Source organism: Aptenodytes patagonicus, chromosome 2 (genome assembly GCF_965638725.1).
Source record: "Aptenodytes patagonicus chromosome 2, bAptPat1.pri.cur, whole genome shotgun sequence".
Lineage (NCBI taxonomy): Eukaryota > Metazoa > Chordata > Aves > Sphenisciformes > Spheniscidae > Aptenodytes > Aptenodytes patagonicus.
Window position 1 is genome coordinate 73,559,907 of NC_134950.1, and position 17,394 is coordinate 73,577,300.

At 40.9% G+C, this 17,394-nt stretch overlaps 1 protein-coding gene across 1 annotated transcript in view; it reads left to right on the top strand.

Annotated features, from left to right (window-relative positions):
• The window catches only part of MOCOS (molybdenum cofactor sulfurase), a 233,230-nt gene that overhangs the window by 81,758 nt on the left and 134,078 nt on the right, over positions 1-17,394 (top strand). The window contains exon 4 of the mRNA XM_076330220.1: positions 4,553-5,194. Within this exon, the coding sequence (XP_076186335.1) occupies positions 4,553-5,194 (642 nt within the window). The remainder of the gene's footprint in view (positions 1-4,552; positions 5,195-17,394) is intronic.

Below are 17,394 nucleotides of genomic sequence, written 5' to 3' on the forward strand. Positions count from 1 at the left end.
AAAACCCATTATTAATTATGTGTGTGTTAAATGTATAAAATGAGACAGCAAGTTTGGTTGAAAATTAGTTGACTTTCCCTACCAGTGTTTACTTTAGTGTAGTAAGGCATTTTGACTCAACTGCAGTCATGATGATACAAAATTCTTATGGTAACTTTTTGAAAGGATTAAACACCAGCTAACAGAGAGGTCTCGGAATACAAGTGTGCACAGGGAAGTGTGGTCGAGTGAGGGGTTTTTCAGTGGCTTCTCCCTGGACTGGCTTCTTGGCCATGTGTTACTGACCTCCTTGTGTTGTGATCTGTGTGCTCTTGGGGAGGGGAGAGGAAGGGGAGAAGGGGTGGCGGGTCATGGTGCGTCTTTGATGTACTGCAAAGGTGGAGCGTGCAGCTTCCTCCCCCACCTTGCCAGCCTGAAAGCAAGGTACTGGGTCAAGTTTCTCAGCCTTTCTGCTGTCTTCCCTGTGATGGCACAGCTGTATCAGTATGTTTAATGAAACAATTCTCCTCTTAGTCATGTCTTCCAAAGAGTCATTTGAAAAGTGGAAATTTGTAATACTATAAAATACCACTGCTGTTTGCAGCTGTGAGCTATAGTAGATCAAGCTATCAGTTTTCTACGGCAAGTCTTTAGTCCTGCTGCCAACAACCACCTTATATATGGCTATAAATCTTCGAGGAGTGTAATAAAGGTGAACTGCATTTCACTGTAATGGGGTATGTCTTACACAAAGACAGAGAGCATTAGGAATTCCGTGTGTAATAGCCAGTGCTTCCCAATATTCATGTCAAAACAGAGGATGTAGTACTGTGGGCTGCAGAAGTCATTCAGACGTATTGCAGATTTCTATCCCTAAGTACTCGGATTTTATCATAGCAGTGCTGCCCTAGTTCAGGAGTTTGTGGTATTTGTTTTATAAACCTTATTCTGAGGTGCTCACAGCTCTTCTGTTCTGCACATCAGAAGTCATTCTGGAGAAGGAAGTTCCCTTAAGTCAGTTGATACTGCTTTATTTATTTCTTTTCCTTTTTTAACGTTAGAAATACTTCAGCCAAAATGTAAGTCTGACTTTGAAAATTCTACCTCTTTTCGAAGTACTGGAATCATGGCAATTTTATGAGGCATTCAGAGACCCAAAATGCAAATAGGTACCTAATGAGATTCACAAAAGAACCTATTTCCTATTGAAGTCAATTAGAAATGTAACTTGGTTGTTTCTGTAGCTTTAGGAACTTAAATACCTTTTAAAAAATGGCTCTAATTCATTGGGACACTGTTGAAATTTTTACCTTAAAGCTTGATTTTTTTCATGTGAAAGTCAATTTCTGGTATTGAACTGAATAGATAAATGCATCAGTGTTATGTCATGGATTGTATTTCAGAACTGTTCAGCTGTTTCTGAATTTGAATTATTTAAAACTAAACATAGTTAAAATACTACCGATGTGCATGATCTTTGTCTCTCTTATTTATGTCTCTCTTTAATTTATGAATTAAACATGGAGCTGTCACTATTTGTGAGCCTAAACAACCCACAATAATATTTATTGTTTTGTAAAGTTGTGAAAATGTTTAATGAAAGTACTCACTGGCTCTGATGTTCATGGTTGGACAACAGCATACCGTTATTAAATCCCGATCCACCGTTCCTGCATCCCAGCTATTGTCATTTTACACTGTCTTTTGGTCAGATTAAGTGCTGCGGTAAGCGAGTATAATTCCTGTGTAGAACTGCAGGTTGTTATTCTTGGGCAAAATTTGGCATTTTGCCTAGCTGTGTCTCACCTACCACTCAGCCTGTGGGGCACAAAGAGGCTGACTGGGGAGAAGAGCAGAGAAAGTGTAGAAAGGAGAAGAGAAGCAGCTTGATGAGTCTTCAGCATGCTTTTTGTTGCTGCTCGTCAGCTTGCTCTTACAAAGAGACGTTACGTATTAAGAATTTGCTCCTGTCACCTAGCTTTTTAACTCAAAAGGTATTCTGTGTGTGCACATACATGTGAATATATAACTTGTCCTAGTGCTCACGGAGGTAAAAACATAGAAAGCTTGATACTTCGGTGATGGTAATTTTTTTCATGGAATTGCACAACCTTTTTATAATTTGTGTTTAATTCAGTGTAATGATTTCAAGATCTATCCAATATGACACCAGTGCATACAAAAATAAGCCACATACAAAATTATGTCCATAATCACAAAGACATGGCCTCTTTACTAACCCACATTCTGCAGTTCCTTTCCCCTAGAAACAAGAGGCTAATGCTGTCCCACTCTGTCCTTGAAGAAGAAGTTAGGATTCTTGCTTGACCTGCTTTCCACCTTTTCTATATCTAGGTGAATGCAAGGAAAGGAGAATAAAGGCAGAATGATGTCAGGATTGAAATTCAGGGCATGGCTCTGAGTGGTAACCCTACAGCTAGCTTAACTTCAACAGCGGCTGCTGCCTGGGCGGAGGGTTTCAGGTTCCTTCAGTCAGGTGTCCTATACGACACACACGCGTGCTTCAAGCTGTAATGCAGGTGGTGGTGGGAAAGGCTGTACAGCTCACTGCAGGGGAAGGGGGAGTGGATGCGGTTCAGTGACCAGAGAGAGAAGGTCACAGTGATGAATGAGGCAGGCTGTCAGTTCAATACCCAATACAGAAACTTCTGTGGTCGTCCCTGTCTTCATCCCTAACATGGTTTCTAAAGTCTAACGGAGGAGTTTGGTTTCTCTGAACACGGTCTTTAAAAATTATGTCTGGAGCTGTGAATGCTTGCAGCAACTATCCCCTGGCAGATCTATTTCAGAAAGATCCTTATGAATTCTTTCCAACGGTTTCTCAGAACATTTAAAGCTTAAATCTATGACCTGCTGATGTCCTTCATAAAGCTGAAATTCTCTCTTCATTTCCAGAAGACATAAAATACCTACCAATTGCATCAGATTTCAAAAATTTAAGTTCTGAAGAAACTCAAGTCTCATTTGGGCCTATGAATCCTTTTGTTGCATCCTGTACTCCCCAGTACAGTAAGACTTTCCTTCAACCAAGGAAAGTATTAATAGTATCATTTCAGTGGGTCTTTGCAGAGTGTTTTTTAGTCTTAGTCATCAAAGTCATTGCAATCATTTGTTTTCAAGTGTTTAACCTTTGATTGCTGCCCCCCACACAGCCAGCTCTACCACCCTTTGCCTGTAGCATTTGTGTTTCAGACTGGACACATAAAACTTTAAGGCATTTCTCTCTGCTGTCCTATGGTTCAGGAAATTTTAGCTTGAATTTGTCACATAACCTTTTGTACAACTTACATTTAAATGCAACTGTGTCTTCAGTTTCTGCCTGTTCTAGTAAGGGAATCTCCTGTTATATAAAACATGCAAACTTTTAATGATACACATTGGGAACCAGAGTTCATAGACTCTCCAAACGCTGGTCTGTACCTTGGAATTACACAGATCAGAGTGCCAGCTGCTTGGAGAGCACTGATACGTTATGTTGCTCACAGAAACGCTCTGCAGCAGGAGAGATGCACTGAGAAACCCTGTTACATCTTACTTTCCTTGAAAACCAGACAGCATTGCTGAGCAGCAACATTTATGCTCTGGTTCAATTTTGTTTGCTCTGCTCCATGCACTGTGTCTCTTAGGTGGTTGTTACATTTCCTGTTAATATTAGTAGGAGTTTTATAAAAGTTAATTCAGAGAAAGTTCATCAGGTGAAAAAGGTAAGAAAGGTGGCTGAACTGAAGCTGTTCCTCAGCCTCTGAAAAGACCCATCTTGCACACTGCAAAACTGTAATGGATGCACAAGCTACCATGCGTACTAAAAGGTGCATTAGATGGTGTTCACAAAAGGTATTTTAGACCCAACAAGGTGCTGTCCAGGCATCAACACGTGTGTAGTGTAGACAGCTTGCTTAAGTTTTCATAGTCTGGCTCAGTAGAAGACATTAGGTTGCTTCTGGTTTAGGCTATCTTTGCGGACTACAGAGATTAGAGCCTTATGTGCATGAGGCACGTAGGAAGCATATGTTGCTTCTTGCTGTCTTCTGTTTCTGTTGTTAATAATATAGGCAAGGAGCAAAGCTGTATGCTAAGGTTTCCCTGTTGAATCCTGTGACTGAATTGGGATGCCCAGTATTTAAGTAGATTATTTTTTTTTTAACTGAAAGATATTCTGTCTGCTCCAAATACTTTGTAAACTAAAAATGCTAATAGTTTGCAAATAAAACTGGGCTCTCTCAAAGACTGTAATTTTAATCATATGTAGGCTTGATTCTGATCCCACTGAGGGACCAGACTGGCCACTCTATTCAGAGCAAGGCAGAATTGTCTTCTGTCCTTAAAAACACAGCCACGTTCACTGCAGCATTGGAAAGAGTCTCTTGTGGGCAAAATGATTCAGGTTACACTTGTTGAAGTTTATTGTGCTATTTGGCAAAACCTGTCTACTTCTGTTCATATCAGGTGTCAGAGTAGAAGACTTTATGCTGAGGAAAAACAAAATATATCGCACAGCAATAAAACAGAAAAATCAGAAAATAACGGGATCTTTTTTGTTTCCATTTTTCAGAATATTGCAATACTTTCATACTACTGCTGAAGATTATACCATCATTTTCACATCTGGATGCACAGCTGCACTTAAACTGGTAGCAGAAGCATTCCCGTGGATACCTGAAGGCACAAAGCAACCCAGCAGTCGATTTTGTTACCTAACTGACAGCCACACATCTGTGGTGGGTATGAGGGGGATAACTGCCTCAATGAATGTCTTGTCTGTTCCGATAAAGCCAAAGGAAATCTTGTTATCAGAAAAAAACAGGTTACCAGCTGAAGAACAAAACTGCATGACACCTCATCTTTTCTCTTATCCAGCTCAGAGCAATTTTTCTGGTACCAAATATCCCCTTTCATGGATACAGGACATAAAATCTGGAAAACTCCGCCCCATCAAAATACCAGGGAAGTGGTTTGTTCTACTAGATGCAGCTTCGTATGTGAGCAGTTCTCCATTAGACTTGGGAGTTCACCAGGCTGATTTTATTCCCATCTCATTCTATAAAATCTTTGGATTCCCGACTGGTTTAGGAGCTTTATTGGTAACCAACCGGATTGCCCCCCTCTTGAGGAAAACCTATTTCGGAGGTGGAACTGCAGCTGCCTACCTTGCAGGAGAGGATTTTTATTTCCCAAGGAAATCTATAGCAGAAAGGTAAGGCTTTGTTTAATAAAACAGGGTTTTTTGCTGATACTGTTTGCGTCAGACAAATGTCTTGGGGTTGGTGCATGCACTGGGCTGTGACACCTGTGCTTCTTTATGCATTTTGATAGGTATTTCACATCTAACTCTGTTTTCTTCTTAACATTCTTTTTTCCTATCTGAAATATCTACCTTCCCTCCCTGATCTGTTTTGTCCCAACTGGTAAAAATATAAGGCTTCAGTGACATAAAGGTCAGTCCATGCATTTTTTAATTTATATTTAAGGTACTTCAGTGGAACCCTGATTTGTTTTTGAAGCTCTGCACCTGGAGCAGCCAGGCCAAGGTTGATCACACAGTATAATGACCCTCAGTGAAATTGGAAAGTAAGGTCCATGTATTTCACTGGAAAGGTGGCATGCTTTACTCTCAAGAGAAGCTTTATGAGAATAAAACATGCAGTAAGATAAATTACCTAGGACAAATATTTGTAGCGCTCTTATTCCCTGACTGAAGTTCCAGAGAAGCTGTGAAGCTCTCCTGCAGAAAACAGAGGACACCTGTAGGAGGTCAAACATACACACATAAGGAAATGCAGGGCAGTGGATAAGCTTCCCCAGTCCCTTAACACATTGAAACACCACTCTTAGCGATGCTTGGTCTCTCTGCCTCTCTCCCTCATGCCAGCAACAGCTTACATAAATGCAATAGAGTCTTCCATCCTGTCTCACATCCAATACATCTGCACAAAGGAAATGTTTGAGATCAGCATTTAATATTAAATTATCATCCTTGGGAGAGGCTAGAGGTGAAAAGGGGAAATGATAAAAAAAGCCATTCGTGCCTTGCATTTGTTTATGGATGTGTATTCAGCAGCACAATGTCCTGCATCTCCCAAGATGTAAATGCCTGACCTTTCACCGTACATGTAGTAATGCATAATGATGCTTCATGTGTGTGCACCTCTTCTAGGTGTGTGCTTTGAGTGCTGCTGTGGGGTTTTGGTTCTGGACTGGTAAATGCAGAGGCTGGCCGCATTACCCTGGCTCTCTTGCCGTATGAGGCTGTGCATTATTTCTGAAATGGAAATTGGTACGGTGAACCTCCAGTTAATTTTTTAATTTAGAAATAAAAACAACAGGGAAACATTGGAGTTCTGACCTCTGCTTCTGTTTTTTCAAACCAAAAAGGCTTTGAAGTGCAGCACTCACTAAAAATCAGGATGAAAGGGCATAAAAATCATGGGATCCTAGGGTGCTCCTGCGTCACCTGCAAGCCAAGGAGAAAACCTGCTTTAATTTAACCTGGGCAGGCTCTAATTCCTGAGTGGCTTTTGTAGACGTAGTTGACACACGACTCCTGAGATTGCATAGCGGATAAAAATATCTGAAATGTGTTTTAGATCTCAATTCTGCTTTTATACTTTTTTAATTAAGAGGGGAAAGATATGTGGGAACCTTGAGGGGAGGTCTATCTCTGGTATCTTTTTCAGGAGTTTTCAGAGGTTGACTATAAGCCTTTCAGGTATTTGAGGCTGTCACTGCTTTCAAGGGCTTTTTTTACGGGATCAGAAGAAGGGCCTGCTTTAACCTTTTTCTACTACAGAGTTATAAACAAAGGAATTTGTCCAATTTGATTTCTCAGTCAGGCTGGGTACAGAGTGTCTAATCTTGGTGTGAGGAAACCTAACTCAAATAATCAAATCTGACAGCTGGATACCCAGGCATGTGATACTATTTCCCGTTACACACCAAAGTGTCATGCAGACAGTCTGAGTCATTGTACATAGGTAAATATCTACATTTGTCCTCATCTAATCCTTTCGTTATTATTTGAAAACCTAATATTTAAAAGTTCATGTTTAGAGCATTATTGATGCTGTCCGTAATCCCTAGTGAACTGTGCAGACTTAAAGTCCTACCTGGAGAGGCTTGAAGTTTTCAAAGATAGGTCAGGAATAAGGATAACCACTTTCTTGAAAAAATAAAAACAGCAGCATTGAAATTCTCAGTCAATGTCCTCCAAGCTATTTCATCCAAATTATTTTTTTTTCCTTTCAGATGTTATGGGTTTTTGCTTTGTTATGTTTTTAAAGTGTTTTCCTGACAATAAAATACAGAGAGCAGTTAGGAACAGAACTACTACACTTCAAATGAAATGTCAGGCCACCGTGGCCAAAGCTGATATGATTACCTTATCTGTGGTCCATGTTTCCATTTCTTTGCTAGTGACTGAAACACCTGGGTGATTATTTCTCATATGAACAGCAACTCTAGCCAGGTTTTATCCCTGCCAAATTGCAGTAAGGAGCCTCCATCCTTGGAGGTATCCAAACCCAACTGGAGAAGGCCCTGAGCAACCTGCTCCAGCTGGATATGCTTTGGGCAGGAGGTTGGACTGGAGATCGCCAGGGGTCCTTTCCAGCCTCTGTGCTTCTATGACTGCTTCTGCGCACCTCTACCGAGCTCCATCTGCATTCTTTCTTTAGGCATGTCTTTGTGATTTAAAAAGGTTGATTTCTTAAAATTGTTTTTTTAAAAAAAGCTTGTTTACAGTGCTGGATTAACATTGGGATTGAATACACTGAAACATGTCATTTCATGTGGTAATTCATAAGGAAACTTTAACTCTAACAAATGCCATTGGAAAAGTGGATTAGAATATGTGTATCTGAATACCGTTAGCAGAAGGTATTCCCTGTCCACGCATAATCAAAGTGCAGTGTACGAAGGAAATGGCTTTTTCTGTCAAGGTGAAACTTGAGTGGAGATGTGTAATGAGAGGGTGTTTATTCATCTTTCCTTCCCAGGACTGTCAAAATGGTTACCTTTTGTCTTAATGGATACAGCTTTTGCTAGTGTTTCTTGTACTTTATTTTGTTGTTCTTGCTATATAAATTATTCTATCACAGACTCTTTTACGTTCCTTTAATACCCTTAAATCACTTCCACATTTTCCCATTTCATGGCGGTAGCCAGTCTTCCTATCTCAACTTTTAAAATCATGTTTATTGTATTTTCATCCTTGTATCAAACAGCTTGACAAATTATTATTATCATTCACAAATCTAGCCTCATTTCCCATTTTTTTTCTGCACAGCATGAGATAATAAAATAATATGATTATGTATAGCAAGAATTCAGCGATAAAATATTCATCTGCCCTATTTTTCTTTTGTATCTGGGAGTGCTATTCAGAATCTGATCATCCTGGAATTTATGACTAAGGGAAAAGAAGCTGTTGTGTTATCTGTAAATTGGATATCTGCATCTTAGTCTACCAGTGTGAAATATCTAGTGCATTAGCTGTTGTGTGTTTTTCATTTCCAAATGCATTTTCAAAAGCTTTGGAAATCCAGATGGCATGACTTTGTCCCTGACGAGTTTTAGTGGCTCTTGCCTCTGCTGCTTGAATGATTTGACAGCCCCAAAGCAGCACACACACTTTTGTAGTCTATGATGCATTGTACTTAACCAAAGCAGGTTTCTTTATTCTTGATACTGTAGCTTTTTTTTTTGAGGTCATTCGGTGGCTGATATATATGACCTGCAGATAAAAGGTTAGATCCCTTAAGTTCTGCAGGAAATGTCTTTACTTAGGGCCCATCCAAGTACTACTGTGGAGAACTATGCTAAAGATCACCGGGATAACTCTGCGCATGCCTATGCAGGTATGTGTATAGTGACATGGTTTGGATCCTCAGTTGCATGCTGAGTTTGTGCAGGCAGAGGGGAAGGGAAGGAAGGAGCAGAAAATGGCGGCAGAAAGGTAGGGATGAGCGCTATCGCTAGGATCCCAAGAGCTGGAGCTGGAGACAAAATCCTGAGGCTGGGTGGTGGATATGGAGCAGCTCGAGAATCCCTTGGCAAAAAGCTGGTCTTCTGCTTGAAGGTGTCTCTGTAGCATTATTGCATGTTTCTGTCAGCATAGAAAGAAAGAATATAGTGACAGGTGCTGGTTTATTCCATAGAAACTCTTCATAGTGCTGAGAAATCACCTAAGGACTGGACCATGCGTAGAGGAGCACCATACTGGCATGTGCTAGACTACCAGGTTTGCATGTGCATTAGCACATGCTAACCTGGTAGTCTAGCATATGCCAGTTGACTCCACGCTCAAGGGCTCTGTCCGTCTGCCCATGATTATTTCAGTGTGATAAGCGGGCTTAAATATCACCCTGTTGACTAGTAGTTTTTGTTCAAAGCATTTTGTTATGCTCCTTCCACGTTTTTGTGATGTTTAGAGATCTCCAAACAGGACCACTTAAGGGTGAATTTCCAAATCCAACAAATATCCTTTCAAACAGCAGTGATGACTTTCAGATGAGATACTTGGGAAGTGACAGGGGTCTTAATCTAATTTCCAATGGGCATTTGCACCATGAGGCTGCCTTCTGCACCTGACAGACCTATTGCAGCCACTGACAGGGACTCGTAAGCCTGAACAGGCAACAAGAGGGTGAGCAAGTCTCTTCCTTCATCTCACCCCCCAGTGCCACCCCGTCCTGCAGAGGTGAAAAGCTGGAGGCCATCAAGCAGAACTGTGTAGGACTCTGTTGTGGTTTAACCCCAGCCAGCAACTAAGCACCACACAGCTGCTTGTTCACGCCCCCCCCCAGTAGGATGGGGGAGAGAATCGGAAGGGTAAGAGTGAGAAAACTCATGGGTTGAGATAAAGACAGCTTAATAGGTAAAGCAAAAGGCACGCACGCAAGCAAAGCAAACCAAGGAATTCATTCACTCCTTCCCATCGGCAGGCAGGTGTTCAGCCATCTCCAGGAAAGCAGGGCTCTATCACGCCTAATGGTGACTTGGGAAGACAAAATGCCATCACTCCAAATGTCCCTCCCTTCCTTCTTCCCCCAGCTTTATATGCTGAGCATGACGTCATATGGTGTGGGATATCCCTTTGGTCAGCTGGGGTCATCTGTCCCGGCTGTGTCCCCTCCCAACTTCTTGTGCCCCCCCCCGCCTACTCGCTGGTGGGGTGGTGTGAGAAGCAGAAAAGGCCTTGACTCTGTGCAAGCACTGCTCAGCAGTAACGAAAACATCCCTGTGTTACCAACACTGTTTCCAGCACAAATCCAAAACACAGCCCCATACTGGCTACTATGAAGAAAATTAACTCTACCCCAGCCAAAACCAGCACAGACTCTCACACAGCTGCTCTCCCTGTCTGAAAGGCAAAGTCCTTTCATTTAGCTGATAGAACTTAATTCTGACAACTTTTACAACTGTTTTTCAAAACAAGAGCTGTGGAAAAATAAAGGAAAAGGGGATTTTTTGCTTTCTGAGTAACTATAAGAAGGTTCAAGTAACCTGTTACTCTTTCCCTTCTCTGCTGAAGTGTAAGTATCTGCTGGAAAGCTTCATGCAGTCTGTCTTGTTACCTCTCAGGACATCCAAGTGGCAGTTGACATTTTCTGTGTTTTTCTGCCAGCCATCACTGCAGCCAGCCAACTTCTTCAGTATTTGATGCAAAGGAAAGTTTTGCTTAATTTTTTTTTCTAACTCCCACCATTGAGGAGGCATTCATATGTCATTGTGCACTCTAATCCTCCAGGTGATTATTTTTTTCAATAGTGAAGTTGTTTCATTGCCTGAAAACTCAACATAGAATAAACTGAAAATTGTAAACCAGTGAGCCAAGTGAAATCCTGTGGGGATCACTTTTGATCTTGATTCACCATGGGATTCACCTTAAATTACTGAATCTGGGATAAACTGAAAGCAGTGCCTCTGATAAATGCTTGTAGAGTGCAACCAAATAGTTAAAAGCATATTTGTGAACTTGGATTAGTGGGCAGTCACCCAAAGAGAAGCAACAATGTAGGTAAAACTTTGGAGAGGCAATACAGTTGGCAGTGATGACTTCCTTTAGTCAGTCAGTCCCACCTCTATTCATTTGTACAACTCTTGGATGTCCTTATTTATATTCTCAACCTCTTGCCTTGAAAACCCCTATCAGTTTTGAAGACAGCCTTTATTCTTGAACTTTTGTTTGAGCAGCTGGTGTTGCATTTCTTTTTAGCTACACAGCTGGAGAAGATTGGTGGTTAGGGTCTTCCAGGTTACGCAAAACTGTAGTGCTTCCCGCAGAGGTTCAGACAGACACCTCCCAGAGCAGAAAGGCAGCTGTAACTACCAGGCTCTTCCAGCAGAGATTTTGGAAAAGAAAAAGGAATCATCTTCCGCTCTACTCCTGAAGTGCCTGTTGCCATGTTTTACAGAGTCCAGAGCCACAGAAGGTGGTGATCTCCTGAGTAAGCTCTTTACTGTGTCCTAGGGAGCAATAAGATTTGAGTTGTGTTTTCATCCTCAGTGTTTCCTATTGCACAGTTGGGAAATCCCAGTCTGAAGTGGGTCATATATAGGACTTACGGCTGTAAATGCTAGGAATGAGCCAAAAAGATAGGCATCATATTGGTTAATGTCTAAATGTTTGCATCTATTGCAGCGTGCAGTTACGGTGTACAGATTCCAAACTACTTTTAATCAAACCGGTTCAGGTCCTCAATGCAGTGTAGCCACAGAGCCACAGACATCCATGCCAGGCAATTTACATTGCCTCTGAGGAAGATACTACATTTAGGCACACTGGAGTGTCTTTGTACTAGGCTGCAATCTACAGTATGGAAATAAATACAGGGGGAGGTGTTTTTTTCAGGCTTGGGAGGTAGTGGATCTTGCACGCTTTTTAGCAATGTTCAGCAAAACGAAATTAATAAAAAACATAAATGCAAAGAATTTTAAACTGTACTGTGGATTCTCTTACTTGGAAGTAGGCTGGACTAACCTAAGCATGTTTCTTCTTTCATTGTCAAAGTCTCATTGAAAGCCGGTAGCCTAATGTAGTCACATGCCTAGTGCACAGAGGCTCACGTAAATCACATCAAGCATCAATCTGTATTGTTAAGCACCTCCATCCCAGTATATGACTGGCACCAAATTATTGACTTCTGAAATAAACCTTATAAATTTCTAGGGAGCTACAATGCATACATTTTTGAATAAAAGAAAGAAATTCGGAGCTCATTATAAAATGCATTTTTCTTAAAATATAAAGTGTTTTGAGATGATAGCAAGAAAGAAAGGAATTCTGTTATATACCAGGACTTGATTTTGCCTTTGATCAAATATAGTAAAAATTCTGCCTGAACCAGGATGTATCTTTGCAGTCATTGTGGCTAGCAAGTTGTCATGACATAGTTTTACCCTAGGGAGTTCTTATACTCAAATTTAGAATCAAACCTTTTCCCTAAGTCTTCTTCAAGAGGCTTTGTGAATTTCTAGCACCAGCTATTGGGATTTTACAGCATTTGTCTTCTGTTGATAAATTTATTGTATGCTTTTTATTGTGCTTTGTAGATTTTACATTTGTGATTGATTAACCTGTTTGATATATGAGGAAAAACAATGGTAACTTGCTTGGCATAAAAATCACATTTTTTTCTTCACCATTTGTACTGTGTACTTAGAATATCTTGATATTAGCATGTAAAAGGGTGAGACTGACTTTTTGACTCAGACGATATTTACAACGTACAAGTCCTGTTCAGATAATGTTAAGGGATTGATTTACTTCAAAGTGCAGGAATTACAGCTTTTGCTCTCTCTTTTTACCTCAGGCAGTTCTTAGGAACAGGAATTGCTGTAAATACTCCATAGTATAGTATATAATTAGTATAATGCTCTTTGTTTGACTCCTGAAGTCTTAGAGACAAATGCATGAGCTAAGGCAGAGCTGTAATTAGTATCAGGGGGTCAATTTAGATATTTAACATTATTTTAACCTGGATTTGTGTCCTCCGAATCCTCCAGCATATGTGTGTGTGTTTTAAAAACTTCCACAGTGATGCTGAAATTGTTCCGAGTTGGCTACTGAAACTTTATTGGCTCCTTTGGAGTGAGTTTAATCTTGGTTTACAGAGTGCAGCCTGAGATGCGCAGAAAGCACCGAGCCTGGGCAGGATGCCCTGCATGGAGCACGTCCCTATGCTTCTCCAGAACGACCCAAGAAGGGATGAATCCTCACATCTTCCCTCCTTCCTCAGGAAAGCAATTACTGCTTTTTCTAACCTTTGTTGGGGGGCTTCCCTGCTCCTTCCTTGTGCCATAGTAGCTCTGCTGCCCAAGCAGGGGAGGAGTGATAAGAAGGTCATCAGGGCAGGGAATGACCATGACAAGGGGTTTATATTTTCCATTTGGGGATTTTTTTAAAGCATGAGATGATATGAGCAGGAGAAAGGCATGAGCTAATAGAAATGAGAAAAAGTGGAATGGAGATGACAAAAACAGAGGAAAAGTTGAAACATGTCTGTAAGGGTGGCAGCCCCAAGCCCCACCTGTGGTGTTGTGAGGTTGCTGCTGCGAGGGTGGCAGCTCTGCATGGGGAGAGGTGGGTCTGTTCCTGGAGCTGACCCACCCACAACAGGGGGCTCCTTCAGGCAGGATGGGGGGGGGCTGCCTTGGGAAGGGGTTTTCTTCATGAACCGTTAGCAGTGGGCAGGAAAATTCCAGAAATATGGCTCAATGTCTCCATCTCTTCACGTGTCTCTGATCTGCAAATGGGTAGTGACGGCTCGTCAGAAGCTGTCACGAGTTTTAGGTCAGGGCCATTCCCATTGGCAGGTACCAAAGCTTCTGGCATGTCTTCTGTATGGATGCTGCCGCAGTGGGCTCCAAAGCAGCCGTTGCAATCTGTGGTTTCCACAGGTCTTTCTGTTTTGGGGAGTAAAGGAGTCCAAACTGCAGGACACTACTGTGCACAGCTGCCGTACCGCCCAGGCCCTCTGCCAGCTGGGTAGACTTCGCACTGCAGACCGAGGCACTCGGCTCCCCGTGTGGAGTCGGGGCTCACAGGCTTGCCTGCTCACAGCTGTGAAGATGAAGTTTAATTTCGCATGTCCGGATGAGAGCTGGATCCCTTATGGCCCTCTCTGTTGCCAGGTAGAGTAAAGCAACCGGGGCCATAAACCCCACACCAGTCTTATTTGCTAGGGCTGATGCTGAGCTGGTGCCTTTGCAAGTGCAGCTCCGTGACAGGCCGTGGGCGCTTCTCCAGAGACACACACCCTGGGAGCAAGGTTGTCTGGCTGCAGAAACCCTGCATTTTTAACCATCTTGGTTTCAACAGTTTTCTCGTTTTCCCATTGAAACCTGTTGCATCGTAAAATCCCATCCAGCTATGCTGCATGGCTCCCTGCCCAGGGCTGAGTTTCACACAGAACCGAGGTATTGGTGCCAGGTAAATCAAGGACCATTTTGGATGCATGGAGGAGAAGGTGTGAGGGGAGGAGAGCAGGCATCACCCACCCAAGCCTCTCTGCAGGAACAGTGACGGGGAACAACTTTTAGGAGTTGAGTATCAAGTTGGGTTTTAAAACAGAGTAATGCAGAGCAATGAAAGCGGTGGGGAGGGGAATGTTGGTGTCTATTCTCCAATGCAGAAAAGGACTGAAGCATATGTATTTAAGTCAATCTCTAGTTCAGAAACTTCTCTGAGCGTTAACAGGGACTTCAGCTTGTACTTTAAGTAGAATAGGTTTATGCTAATTGCAGTGCTGTATCCCTGTGTGGATCCTTTTGGAAGCAAAACTCTTAGGAAATAGTAATTTTCTCCCATATAGCAGATCCTGTCCCCCTACTACTTGTGTGGGTTTGGGTTATTCTCTTCAGTGGGCAGGGGGCAGAGGGAGGCATGGTGGAGTGCCTGACAATTAAAATTACTGGCTGAATGCAATCCAAATTTAGTTCTTCCAAAATGGGATGGGGCAAGGTCGTTTCCTTTAACATTTTGTCCTTAATGCAAATAATAATTATACAAGGAAAAGTATGCTCCTCTAATAGAAACTGATACTAAGGTTATGTCAGGAAATGCCTGACCACAAACGACGAAGCATCTCCTCTACTATAACATACTAATGTACTGTAGTGTCATGAGTTGATGTTAACCATTCTGGCTTACTTTTATGTGCCCTTTTCAGGAAGAAGGTGCTAAAAATCAGTGGTTTTCAGCCTGTTGTGCATGGATCCCTCGAGATCCATGAACTCACCATAAAGGCTCCACAAAAAGAGACCGAGACACCTTCATATATTATGTGGCAACCATATATGTGATGTTTCGAAAGAGATCTTCACCTTCACTGGATTTTTTTCTAGTCCAGTGACTTCCTTCCACTCAGAATCATGCTTCTAAAATCTTTTTTGAAAGGTATTCTTGATCAGACTTACTCTTGTCAGTATCATCAGAGGCAAGTCTTATCATTTAAGAGAAGGATATATTTTTGCAGTCTAAATAAAGTTGGAATACAAGAGAGCAAGCTGAAATGCCCATAAAGATTTGTCTGTTAATAGCAGAAGACTTACAAAACCATCTCACATTTAATGACTTGGATTATGTGACTTCTTATGTGATACCCATATTATTTTATATTTTATTTATAGCTAAGTTACAGAGAGCTGCTTTTTAAAAAAGTTTAGTGGTCACTGGCTTCCTAGTGGGGGAAAAAGAGATATATAGAAACAGAGTAGTTTAAATGTTTAGATGATACCACTCAGGTTAGTATTTGAAGATTACAAGTACAAGTATTTGGTTTGGGTTTTTTTTTTTTTCATCTTCTTACTAGTCAAATATATGCAAGAGTGCATCTGGCAGTAGTGCTCTTGGGAACCCGTGAAAGAAATATCTACAGGCTTCTCAAACAGATTTAATTCAGAAGAAAAAGGAAAATATTGATGCTCTTGAGAAAAAAAGGTTTTACAGTCTTTCTTGACTTTCACATATAAGCAACGGTTTCCAAAACAGGAAATACTCAGATTTGATTAAACACTTGGCTGTCACATTTCAGTCTGTTCATGTTCAATTAAAAAATTCAGAGGGATTCTCTAGCATTATTATAATCTACTTTTTCCATATCTAGGCATTTATATTATCAAATAACATCTGCTATGGCTTAATAACTGTGTCAAATGATTGTAATAGCTTTATTTTCGGTGAATTTTTGATAAAAAGTTTTAGAGTTACAGCAGGGAAAGTACTTATGCTGAAAGGATTGTATCACCTATTTCGTACTTTGTGGCAGACATTTTGCAGTTATGTTTTCAGGTAGTACTTTGAAGTGGCCCTTTTTTTTTGTTTGTTTTGATTGCTGCTGCTGCCAACAGTTTGTAAGTTCAGCAATATAGATTGCATGGATTTTCTTTATAAAAACCACTGCTAAATAGTGGTTAGTGTGAATCTAACTTCTTACCACTCAGTTTGGCCTAAATTAGAGGTGTCTTTGTTGGTCTTAAGTTAGCTACACTAATATATGACCAGTTTAAGTGAGAAAAATGTCACGCTGGTTTTGTCAGTGACAGATTTAGGATGGTCTGTCCTCTTGGCCAAAACAATAAATTAATGCTAAGTAACAGTAACCCAGTTAACCGTTACTACAAAAGCAATTTTTTTTTTTTTTTAAGTTTTTCTGCTGTCAGTATACAAATGAAGGCAGCTGCTTTGAAGTCCTCATCAGTATTAAAAAAGGATGTTGTTCATGTCAGATTATGTTTAGGTCTTGTTTGTTGTGTTTATACATTTTTCCTGTATTTCATCATGATGGGTTAGTTTAGAAGGACTGTATCAAAACACAGAGCCAGAGTCATTGTTAGCCTTAGATTTTCTGACTTTGTCCTGAGAAAGATAAAAGATAAAGTAAACCTTGCATGAGCTTTTATCAAATTAAACAAAGCATGTGTATGCATATAAGAAATACAGTCCTTCATTGTGGAATACCAATATGTGGACACCAAGTTATCACTAATCATCTTTTACTGATAATAGTTTGTAACATTTTTCTAGTGTCATCCTGTCTACTCGATTCTAGTATAGTTCAAATCACATCTCTGTGTGACAGAAATCTTTCAAAATAAGGTTTTACACATCAAATGTTTACACATGAGACTGTTCTTTCTTTTAAAGAAATAGATTTCATGCCGATTTGACTGCCAGCATAATTTAGAAAGCACCAGTAATGCAATGAGACATTAGTATTTTGGGTCCAATGGTCTGAATATTAGAGGTTGGTTTGTGTAAGAAAATAAGGATGCTGTATGTTGTTTTGTTGAGTGTCATAAACTTAGCTGTGGCTCTGTCTGTCTTTTTTGGATATTGCACATTTGAGTAGGAATCAGTCCCCTCATATTTAGCCATTCACTGTTACAAGAACCACC